General features: G+C 37.2%; 1 protein-coding gene across 1 annotated transcript; it reads left to right on the top strand.

Moving 5' to 3' along the window:
* The first annotated feature begins 226 nt into the window (after positions 1-226).
* pnp4b (purine nucleoside phosphorylase 4b) lies at positions 227-11,172 on the top strand. Its single transcript, XM_026913458.3, has 6 exons — positions 227-346; positions 2,303-2,475; positions 4,699-4,802; positions 9,389-9,564; positions 9,992-10,182; positions 10,771-11,172. The coding sequence occupies exons 1-6, from the start codon at positions 324-326 to the stop codon at positions 10,992-10,994; spliced, it is 891 nt and encodes a 296-aa protein (XP_026769259.1). The 5' UTR covers positions 227-323; the 3' UTR covers positions 10,995-11,172.
* The last annotated feature ends 394 nt before the right edge of the window (positions 11,173-11,566 follow it).

The following is an 11,566-nucleotide window of genomic DNA, read 5'->3' as shown; positions in this document are numbered from 1 at the left end:
AATGTCTAAAAGAAAAAAAAAAAACTCGGAAACGTGGCATAAATTACTATTTGTAAGTAACATTGCCCTCCACAACATGGCCTTCATACAACACACGTGCACTTCACAAGTAAAAATGCAAGGACAGAGATATACAGTTCACTGGAAAACTATGTAAACATCCTCTCCCACCACAAGCTCAGCCAATGAGAAGACACCAGAAGATCACTAGAGTGACTTTACTATATTCCCTCTCTCTCTCTCTCTCTCTCTCTCTCTTATCTCTTTTTACAAGGTCCAACTCTGTCCTCTTCCCACAATCTAAATCTTTACAGCTGGGAATCATGCACAGCAAGGGAAATTCATGGTAAATCTGCTTTAATCCAGTCATATATGAGTGTTATTCTCTAACCGTACTTATGGAAGGATTCATATTTAGATTCTGTATAAAACATATAGTGATACTTAATGAATGTGTTCAATAAATTTTTTTACTAGACATTAAGTCTGTACCTTTGTGACTAACTTTTAGTTTAAATATATATATATATATATATTATATATATAATATATAGATATATATAATATATATATATATATATATATACTTTACAGATTTAAAACAGCTGTTTTTTTCTAGACCATGAAGGTGATGTGGACTATCTAGCCCCTGGGTTGCTGCACTCTTGGTATTTTAAGCCGTTGTTTTTATATGGTTTAGTAAGCAATGATTTAATTGGTTTTATTTTATGTTGTTTATATAACTTCAAACAGAGAGTTCATACCATATTGAGTCCATACAAAATGATCTGTTGATAGTCTTGAAGCTCATGGCTACACCCAAAGCTATTGAAGATGGATTGAAAAGTAGTATTAGTTGAAAAATAGAGTCCTGCTGTTGTTGAGACTTTTTTTATGGCAACATATGAAAAATCCAAAATCATTTAAAAACATCCATGTGGTTAAACATACAAATAACAGATTAATAGAAAGATTGAAAGGCATTAAAGGGAAAATGTGTAGAAGGTCAATGATGAAGATAGGGAGAGATGACGCAGAGTTCACCAGCTGAGTGGTCATTTCTCCCTCAACATGGTTTTCCAATATAAACACCATGAAATACAAGATTCATGCTATATTGTGCGGTCTTGATCTAAGAATAAAACAGCATATGAGCTATATTAGATTTCTTCCATATAAAGATAAAAGCCAAGTTCTCACATAGTAAATTTTACCACTAGAAATGAATGGTCATGGATCACTATGTATATAAACTAATTATTTCTAGTCACATTGTAAGCAAACATCCTAGCAAAAATTCCAATAAGCAATAAAATATACAGTGAACATCCATGAAGCTGTGTTAGAAATGGGACAAGACTTTTAAAGCTGTCCTTGAGGTCAGGAAAAATATAATTTTATCCCTGTGTCTGTGCTAAGCGGCCGTCTTGAGAGGCAGTAGCTCCAAAATAAGTTTGAAAATCACACTGTGTCAGTGGATTTTGAATGTCCACCCCCACTTTTGTGCCACTACACCACCTTCAGCACAGCACTTTAATACCTTACTTATTTTATTTATTTATTTAATTTTTAATCTTTAATACTTTAATACTTTAATTATCACCATAATAATGGCAACAGTGCACAGCCTAGAAAAAACGGATTTGTGGCCATCCAAAACACATTAACCAACAAACTACACTTGCATGAAAATAAAACCCAAAATATCTAATCTTGCATCCCCTTTTTACGTCTCCTAATTGCTTTGCATCACATTACTTGTTCTACATTTTTTAAGAATCCAACTTTATTTTTTTAAAAAGCTAAAGATTTTAAATTGGGTAGTTTTGATGTCAGCATGGTGGCACAGTGGGCAGGGTTCATGGAGTGTCCAGCTCCAGGGTCCGTGGTTCAATCTTGAGCTCATATTACTGTCTGTGTGGATGTTATCCCTGCTTCTGCATGATGTTCCTTCCAAAACCATACTGGTAGCTGAATTGCCTATGCTAAGTTGACCCTAGGTGTGAATATGTGTGTGTGTGTGTTTGGTGCCCTGTGATGGGCTGTTGTCCCATTCTGTCGGTGCCTGGAATAGGCTCTGGATCCACTGCAACCCTGACCAGTATAAAGCAGTTGCTAAAGATGAATAAATAAATGGCTTAGATTCTCACATGTTGTAGATATTTTCCCCTATCCTACCTTAAAGTGAATTTAATCTTGTATCAGGTCTCACATCTGTATCTGATAATTAATTGTAAGATCTTCATCATCAATTTTGTGATATTATATCCAGACTGTGATTACTGTCTTCTTTCTGATTCAGTTGCTGTTCATTTGATGAGTGTAAGCTAGCCACAGAGTGGCTTCTGAGCAAGACTAGACACCGCCCAAAGATAGCTGTAATATGTGGCTCTGGACTCAGCTTCCTTGCAGAGAGTGTCTCTAACAAGCAGGCCTTTCGCTATGAGGACATCCCCAATTTCCCTGTGAGCACAGGTATGTGTGTCCTTTGTTGAAGCATGTTCTTTACATGTTTCATATTGATTGGTCCAATCATAAATGATCCACAGTATTAAACTAGTCTGTACCTGAAAACCGCTTATTGTATATTAACCCTTAAATTAGATCTCATTGTTGACCTTGACAACTGTAGATGGAGAGAAAAAAACAGCATTTTGGTTTAGGTCAAGTTTTTTTTCCTGCCAATTTGAGATCACCTATTGTCTGATGAGACAGGGGTCTAAAAATGCTAAAGAATATGTTTATTCAGATGTGAAGAGAGAATATGAATGAAACCAGCTTGTGTTATTACCCACAAACTATAGTAAATTTATTCATCTTATAAAAAGGAAGCAGCCGAGGCATGGGGCTTTTGGGAAAGCGCAGAGCCTGCAATAAGGTACACAGGGGTTTGGCTGTGCTGCTCATTTTGTTGTGGTTAACAAATCATGCCCAAGTCCTGGTAAAATGAGCCATGAATTCATGAGAATTAATAACTACTGGCCATGAATAAAATATGATGACTTGGGTAAAAATAGTCCCTAATCTCTGCCAGAGGGGGTTCTTATTATGATATCTTGGACACATTTAAATATTTATGTGGTGAAGTGAATAATCTTGATAAGTGTTAGAATGCACATAATGATATTTGTGTGTGTGTGTGTGTGTGTGTGTGCTCCATTTTGAATTAATGAAATAAATAATGACTATAAAACTTTCACTGTGTTTTAATGACTGTGCCAAACAAAAACAATAGGACTGGAATAGTTTAGTTATGTTATTTACGATTCTGTAGATGGCTGAGGCTTATCATTGTTAACTTATGCCGGTTGACTACACTGTGATAACGACTTTTAATTATAAGAACTGTTTATTTAATGTTTTACTCAGCTTGTGTTTTAGTGAAATATTTATTTTACAGTTATTACACCAATCTGTTTTCCCATTTTTGGTACAACACTAATAACAACAAACTTTAAGACAAGTTGTCATGGTAATATGAAAGATGTGTGTTATGTCTGTGTCATATGCATTGAGTGTAAAAGATGTTACTACATTGGATCAGAATGTTTCATATCTGATCTGATACCTATCTGGTGTTTCAGTGTTGATACGAATATTCAGTATGATACTTAGTATCAGATCATTGGATCTCTAACAATTTCTGTAAAATCAAGTAATCTTACATTAGCTTAAAATGCTTAATGTTGATTTTATTCAATGTGCATTTTATGCCTCAAAAATTAATGGCCTCAAAATGACCTTGAAAAAACAAAAAGTCTTAAACAACATAATTAACAAAACAATATTTAATTTTTCTCATTATACCAATTGTTTTACTACCCTGAAAATAACAAACATATGCTGATTAAGCTGCTAATACGCTCATTAACTCTGGGATTTTTTTAAAAAACATTTTCATGGTTACAATAAAGCAATAACCCTCTTCCTAGAGCCATCTGTCAATCTTCAACAACAACAAAAATAAAAAAACGAAGCTCCTAGACCAGCAGAGGTAATGATCCAGCTGCTGTATTGTTGCATACAGTGTAGATTTTAGGGCTAAGCAAACCTCAGAAGACAGAATTCAAGGTTACATTTGAACAGGCTGGGACTGGTCAGGTGGTGAAATATGTTCTGCTCATTAAGCACTTTTTTCCCCCAATTATCAACGCTAATGATAGTAAACAGGCACCTTATTGCCTTCCACATGCCATCAAACTCACCAGTCATATTTAAAGCTGGACATATTAGCCGTAGTGCAGAGTTCAGGACTGAATAAAATAAGGATGCCAATCTAGCAGAGTAATTTAATTTAATAATGCTTTGCCAAAAGATGTCTACCAAATACTTGTCATTTTATTTGGTATGTGACACTTACGACTTCAAGGCAAAGCATACCAGCTTATTGTTATATTGCTTCATACATCATGCTGTATTAGTCTGAGAACAACACAGGAAACATGTGTCAGATGTGTCACACATGATGCAGTGCAGTGTTCTGAAAGAGGCACTGATCGTCCTGAACATACATATTTTTTTCACTATAACTGAGTGATATTTCACAGTATACACAATAGATTTTCAAAGTTTTAACCAACATGCTGATTTAGCTACTAATATATGTTCTTGAAAATCTAATATATTCATATTACATATATGCTAATGTGAGAACAGTCATTGTAACAAGTCAATGGTGTATCTCTTTCCCATGTGTAGTTCCTGGCCATGATGGGCAGCTTGTGTTTGGTCGTATAAAAGACAAGACCTGTGTCTTCATGCAGGGCAGGTTCCATCTATATGAGGGTTATTCATTGTGCCAGGTGAGTCTGAACTCTTCATGCCCTTAATTCTAATGCCATAGCAGTCATTTGACACCAGGGCATTTTAGCATTGTAAATAATTGTGCATTAGCATTAGATCAGATCCAATCACATCACTGAAATTATTGAAGACATCCTCCCCAAATGTGTTGATCGGATTGTAGGAAAGATTCACATTTTTCTTCAGTGTTTTTAACTGTGACGCATTGTGTGTAAAATCCCTGTTCATAATCTTAAACAAGGTTGTGTAGGTTTTTTTTACTTCATCATACTGTACGTGCCATGCGTTAGCCCATGTAAGCTGTTCAACTCCTAATGAATGCAGGTAGATGTGGCATTTATCTCTGTAAGCTATTGACCCTGGCACTCTTTCTGAGTCCACAAGGACAATGGAACCCAGGGAAAGCTACTCCTATCTGCAAAACAGAATGGAGTTGGCACCTCGGGTATGGCTCATTAACTTTATCTGTCACAATCAGAAGCCGTGCTGCATAAATATAGAGAGTACAACCAGAGGCAGCTGATATTGGAGAGAAATAAACTGTTCTCTCCCAATGTCACTACCATACACAAGCATGAAGAGAATAGGTGGGCATGTGTGTAGAATTCTAAAAGCAAGATTTAACAATAAACAATCTTGTCGTTTAAATGGCATAAATGTTTTCAATTACAGTATGCTGTAGAAACATACTGTCCAATATCAATTAGATAAAAAGTTTAAAGTATTAGTATCATCAATCAGACCCCTTGAGTATGCTGTGATTATGCAATAATGCATATCCATTGGAGAATTAGTTTGATGTCTTAGACTAATAAGTCGCAGCCTATAAATGTACAATCATTTTTTAATGGCAATTAACTTCATGTCCTTCTCCCCACTGACTTGTTAGCTTTACAGAAGATAGAATAAATTGAGTTCTAGGCTTGCTTAGCCTGGGTCATGTGAGAGAGGAGCTCACAAATTTACACATTTCTATCCTGGGGATCATTTTAGTGTGGCACAAGGTGCCAAGGACCTTCTTTTCATTAAATCGCAGAGGGATCGACATCCTCCAGAAGTGCGGAAGAACTGCAAGAGTAATTGCACCTCTGACAATATGACACAACGCATTACAATCAGATGTCACTGTCAGAATGTGTCTCTAAAGCTGGGCAAGAGCACTTCACTCTTAATGCAGGCTAAAGCATTAAATCAATCCATCACCTGTCTTATTCAGTACCAGCATTTCAAGGGGCCATCTCTGTGAAAATGTTCTACTTCAAGCCTTCTACCTGGTATGGTGCTGACCCAAATCAAAGTTTCATCAAGGCTTAAGTTTCAGATTAATATTACTCAAATTAGTGTGTGATTTTTCTTAGTAGTATAATTACACGTAAAGCTCTTATTACGGGTTTAACCCTACTTATAGTGAATTACCAGGTATCAAAAACAGTCCACGTTTTCAGCACCACAATAAGATGTAAAAGTGGCAGAACAGTTTATCGTTGTAGCATTGTAGTGTCCTATTGAGAGGAGATTGCAAGTTTGAATCCTGATCATGCCATAGCTATTTGTAGCTTGGGTCCAAAAGAAAACTATTGGTCCTGCTCTCTGGCTGGAAGGAATGGTCTTCCTCTCAGACTGGTGGCTAATGTGCTATACAGTGGAATTAACTACTGGCAATGACTAAATAGGGAGAGAATGTGCTAAAAAAAAAAATCATCTGCTGACTGTCATTCTCCAAAACATGTAACACAAGCAACTCTAATTTTGACTGACAGTGCAGCTTGATCATCTGCAGCCAGAGAGATTTGAAACAACTAATCTGAGGTACAAGAGGATTATATTTCTGCTGGTTTGGATGCTAATTCTCCTAAATCCTGCACCAACACTTTGCTTTTTTCACTCTCTAATGAAGAGATTTTATGAGGACCTGACAATATACAATTGAAGCTGAATACACCATATGAATCTAAAATCATGAGGCATTTGTCAGACATGATTGTGTTCTGCTCAGTGAGTGAATAAGCAGACTACTCCCTCAATCAGTTCATTTGCTATACTGTTTTGCTAATCTATCCCTCATTTTAGAGTTTTAGAATGAGAAGGATATGGTACCATGAAACTTGCCTTATTTACATGTTATCATCTTGAGTGCATGTAGGAACATGCATGCAAACATGTATACAACTTCATTACGTGAGCTCTTCTTTGCTGACAGATGTATTGTTGAGGGTAATTGGATAACAATGTTCCTAGCCCTTCACTGACCCCTGGTTATGTCAATTAGGAAGGCGCTTTCACAGAGCTGATGCAGTTAGTGTTTGAATACACTTTCCTTATTTCTGCAGCTTAAGTCTGATTACACCATCACTGCCCTGAAGAGAAAGTGGAGAGAGACAAACACAGAGTAAATAAAGGGAGTTGTTAACTTTGTAAGTAGGATTGAAGTCCACAACACAATTTAGAGATTTTTAGAATTATACACGTTTGTTCTTAGTGCTATTTTCTTTACAGTGAGTATAGGAGAAATTACAGAAAATACAGACAAAAAAAGGAACTTGGAGTGGAAACCTTTTGTATTTATGTGCATACACATATGCAAACCAAATGTTTTCTTTTAATATATGGATTCAGTATTTAGATTCCCCATATCTTTTTTGCTAATTCTTTCCAAATTATTTGTTGCTAATTCTGGACCACTAGGTAGGCCTTCGCTATTTTCTTGACAGCTACCTATCTGGAAAGGTGAAGGCTAAAAGGTGCTTCCTACTGTTAATGTGGAAAGGAAGCTGAACATGCTCAGAGGAGAGTGTTAATCACTCTATTTTGTGTAGATGAGCTAACAGACTCCTGTAACTTGCTAAGACATGCTTTTTCTGTGATACATTTAGAAATAAACTACTGCTAATATAAGGTCATCTAGAATCTAGAATTCCTAACATTTATTTAGTTTGCCCATCTGGGGGAATCCATAATGGTGCTATGTATAACCCTATAACTGAGTCTTTTCCTGTCAGAAAGGGTTCCAAGGATAATCACTTTAGTAAACTAAGAACACTTAGCTATCCAAAGAACCCTTTAAGAACCTTTTTCCTAAGAGTGTAAGACAGATGGACATGCTTGAAGGAGATTTTCTATACTTGTTCTTACACACAGGTGATTGGCTGTCGTAGCCTCATCCTTGCTTAATTGTACTGAAATAATTGCCCATCCATGACGAAGGTTTATAAGCTGTATTGGTGTCTGATTTAATTTGGAGAGTATTGATTAGGAATTCGATTTTTGGCAAGTGCTGGTTGAGCATAAACTGTAAAAACCGAGTCACTGCTGTCAGTTGCAGGCTCCTGCCTTCACCAAGCTTCATCGGTTCATCAAGTTCATTATTCATCTCTCTTTCTTTCTCATTCTCTCTGTCTTTTACTGTCACTCTCTCTGTGTGGCACAGATCTTAATGGCTATGTACCCACATTCTGCATTTATCTCTTTTAACATCACTAAAGCTTCCCTTTACCCCCTGCTCACAGCTGCAGCTGCTCTCTCTCTCTCTCTCTCTTTCTCTCTCTCTCACACACACACACATGCACACACACACACACACACACACACACATACACACACACACTCTCTCTCTCTCTCTCTCTCTCTCTCTCTCTCTCTGTCTCTGACACAAGATAAAGATTTAGAAATTAAATAGAGGGGTGGGATTAATTATAATAACATGTTTTTCCTCCCTAATGTTAACATATTTCTAATCTGCAAGTCAGAAAACGGTTAGGTAAAACCTGATATGATTCTGCATGGTGATTAAGTGGTAGTAATAATCAGAAGATATTTAGCGATGGGCAAATTTCATTGCATTTTGATTTGGGAAAAAACTCAGAATTGTGTCTTTTAAGTGATTAATACATGAATCATGCACAGGAACATGAATTAACAAGGTAAAAAGGTCAGTTTTGATTTCAGGTTGTCTTTAGAGTGTGATGGGCGGCACAGTGGTACAGTTTGCCCCTCACAACTCCAGGGTCCCTTGTTCAAATGTTAGGTTATTGCCTGTGTGGTGTTTCCCATGTTTCTCCAGGTGCTTGTGTGGGTTTCCTCTGTGTTTTCCTGTTTCCTCCCACTGTCTAAAAACATACAGATAGGTGCATTGACTAAATTGCCCCTTTGTGTGAATAAATGTGTGAATGTGTGTGCATGGTGCTCAGTGATTGGGACACACTTCCCATGTTCCCATCCCTCTTGCGCCCAGTGTTACTGGGATTGGCTCCAGGTCCCTGAGCAGGATAAAATGGTTATAGAAGATGAATGAATGAATTTAGAGGATTGTCTACATATGCTATAGGCCTTTTATGCTAAAATATGTATGATTTAGATAGAATTCCAATAATTTGATACATAATTCTCAGCTTTGTATGACCCAAAGTTAGTATACATTGCTGTGTTGGAAGACACTCTAGAAGAGACCTTGAATTCTATAAGAATTAGAGTGGTTAATTATAATGGGCATGTTCTTGTGAAAATACAATAAGCCTATTAAAAAACACATTGTAAACACATTGTAAACCTAAATAATTTCTGTATATTCTGTGTCCTTTCTCTCCAGGTCACATTACCTGTGCGGATTTTCAAGCTGATGGGAGTAGAGATGATTATAGTAACGAATGCATCAGGAGGCATCTGTCAGGACTTCAAAGTGGGTGATATTATGATCATCAAGGACCACATTAACTTGCCAGGGTTTGCTGGACAACATCCACTATGTGGGCCCAATGATGAACGGTAGGGACTGAGAGATACAGAAAGCTTGGATTGCAAAACCGAAATTGCAAAACTTGGATTGTGCAGAAACACTGATTGCTCAAATGTGGCTAAATTAACACACATTTGCCAGTAAAACATTATATGTTTTTCTTTGTAAGTGCAGACTACAAATGTAATTAGTCTAATGTGATTGGAGAAGAAATTCACAGTATGTGAGTTTGGGCTGGAAATCTGGGTGGTTACTATTTTTGGCATTCAAAAAAAAAAAGATTCCTCTTGATGACTCAAGAGTAGAGTGTAGAGGACAGAGAAATAAAATGCATTACAGGGATGGTAGTGAATAGAGCTAGAATGTACTTGCTAGAATTGAAGTGTTTTGGGTGTCTTGTTAATAAGAATGAAAATATGACTATGTATACCTTGTATTATTCTTCATCTTCTATAGATTTGGGATCAGGTTCCCATGCATGTCTGATGCATACAGCAAAGAGCTAAGAAAGTTGGCTCTGGACATCAGCGCTGAGCTGGGCTATTCTGACTTTGTGCGGGAGGGAGTTTACTGCATGGTCAGTGGACCCAACTTTGAGACTGTCGCTGAAGCACGGATGCTGCATATCCTCGGAAGCGACTCCGTAGGTAAAGAAAACTACACATGCACAATACAACTGTGCACACATTCAGTTGGGAGTTTGTCTGTTCATACTTATTTTAAGAGAATGTTGCTGTGTTTGAATTCATTGTGAACTACCAGCACTGTAATTAACACTTCATCAGAATGTACAGTGATTAAAGGCATAGTGGGCAATTTTGGTTGAAATTATTAGAATCGAACTGTTTTGAAACTCAAATTTCAGATACAACCCCTCCTTTTAAAGTTCCCTCCAAAGCAACACTGAAATCCAGCTAAGGTTTGTTTTAAACATTAACTATGCTTTTATCAAAGCATCTTTCATTGCCCTCATTGGTGGTTTTATGAGGAGCTCGCAGGTCTCTCCAGGGATCTTATTGTAATCTTTGAATGTTTTATACAATACAGTTACCTGTATTATCCCTGTAACCATGGCTGGAAATCCAGCAGGGTGTCGTTCCTCCTCATTAAGGAATACAAAACTGAACTGCTCGCTCTTATTAATGATGCGGTGCATTCTGCTCTTTGGTGGTTTTCAGAAAGAATAATTAAATTACCATTTAATTAAGAGCGTCTGTCTCCTGTCGTCCCTGCAGGTATGAGCACAATCCCTGAGGTAACGGTGGCCAAGCACTGTGGCCTGCGAGTCTTAGGCCTGTCTCTCATTACCAACAAGGTGTCACTGGACTACAGCAGTGAGGAGATGGTCAATCACGAGGAGGTGCTGCAGATCAGCAAGATGAGGGCCGAGATGCTCCAGAATGTGCTCAACACCTTTATTGCTCACTCTCACCAAGTGGAGACCATCAGCAGCTGCTAGACATCCTTTATATGAACTCAGGCAGACTGAATTATGCAGACACCATGTAATGTTTTTTTCTATCACAGTTTTGTTACGATTTCTTACCCAAGCAGTATATTTTTCACTCATCCTGTATAAAGCTGTTCAGAGTCAGTATTGTCATTGTAAATGAAAATAAATAAAAATTCTCAAAAGATTTATGGAGCTTTAACTATTAATCAATTCATGCAAACAGTCTCAAATGATCTATATTAAACACCATTTATTTTCAGACTATTGTCAGAAGAACCTCATTTGCATGAAACAAGTCACTACGATATTTAGTATAGTGCAAAGGAAAGATAGATGAAACCCCTGAATATACTGCTATAATGCAGGGACCTGAAATGAAATGAATCACTGCTGTCAGATATCTCTGACTGCATGTGCAAAGCCACCTCAGCTGAAAGAGCAAACTGCCCCTTATAGAGAAACAGGACACCGGACTCACAGTGGCAACAATGAACCGTGCGCTTAGCTGCCTGAGAAACAAAGAAGGCACAGTGTGAAGAATAAAGAGTGTTTCAAAACAGGGAATTGTGTTATAAAAC

The sequence above is a fragment of the Pangasianodon hypophthalmus genome, chromosome 1 (assembly GCF_027358585.1).
Source record: "Pangasianodon hypophthalmus isolate fPanHyp1 chromosome 1, fPanHyp1.pri, whole genome shotgun sequence".
Classification (NCBI taxonomy): Eukaryota; Metazoa; Chordata; class Actinopteri; order Siluriformes; family Pangasiidae; genus Pangasianodon; species Pangasianodon hypophthalmus.
Note: the sequence above shows the minus strand (reverse complement) of the source record. Positions and strands in the feature narration are given on the sequence as shown.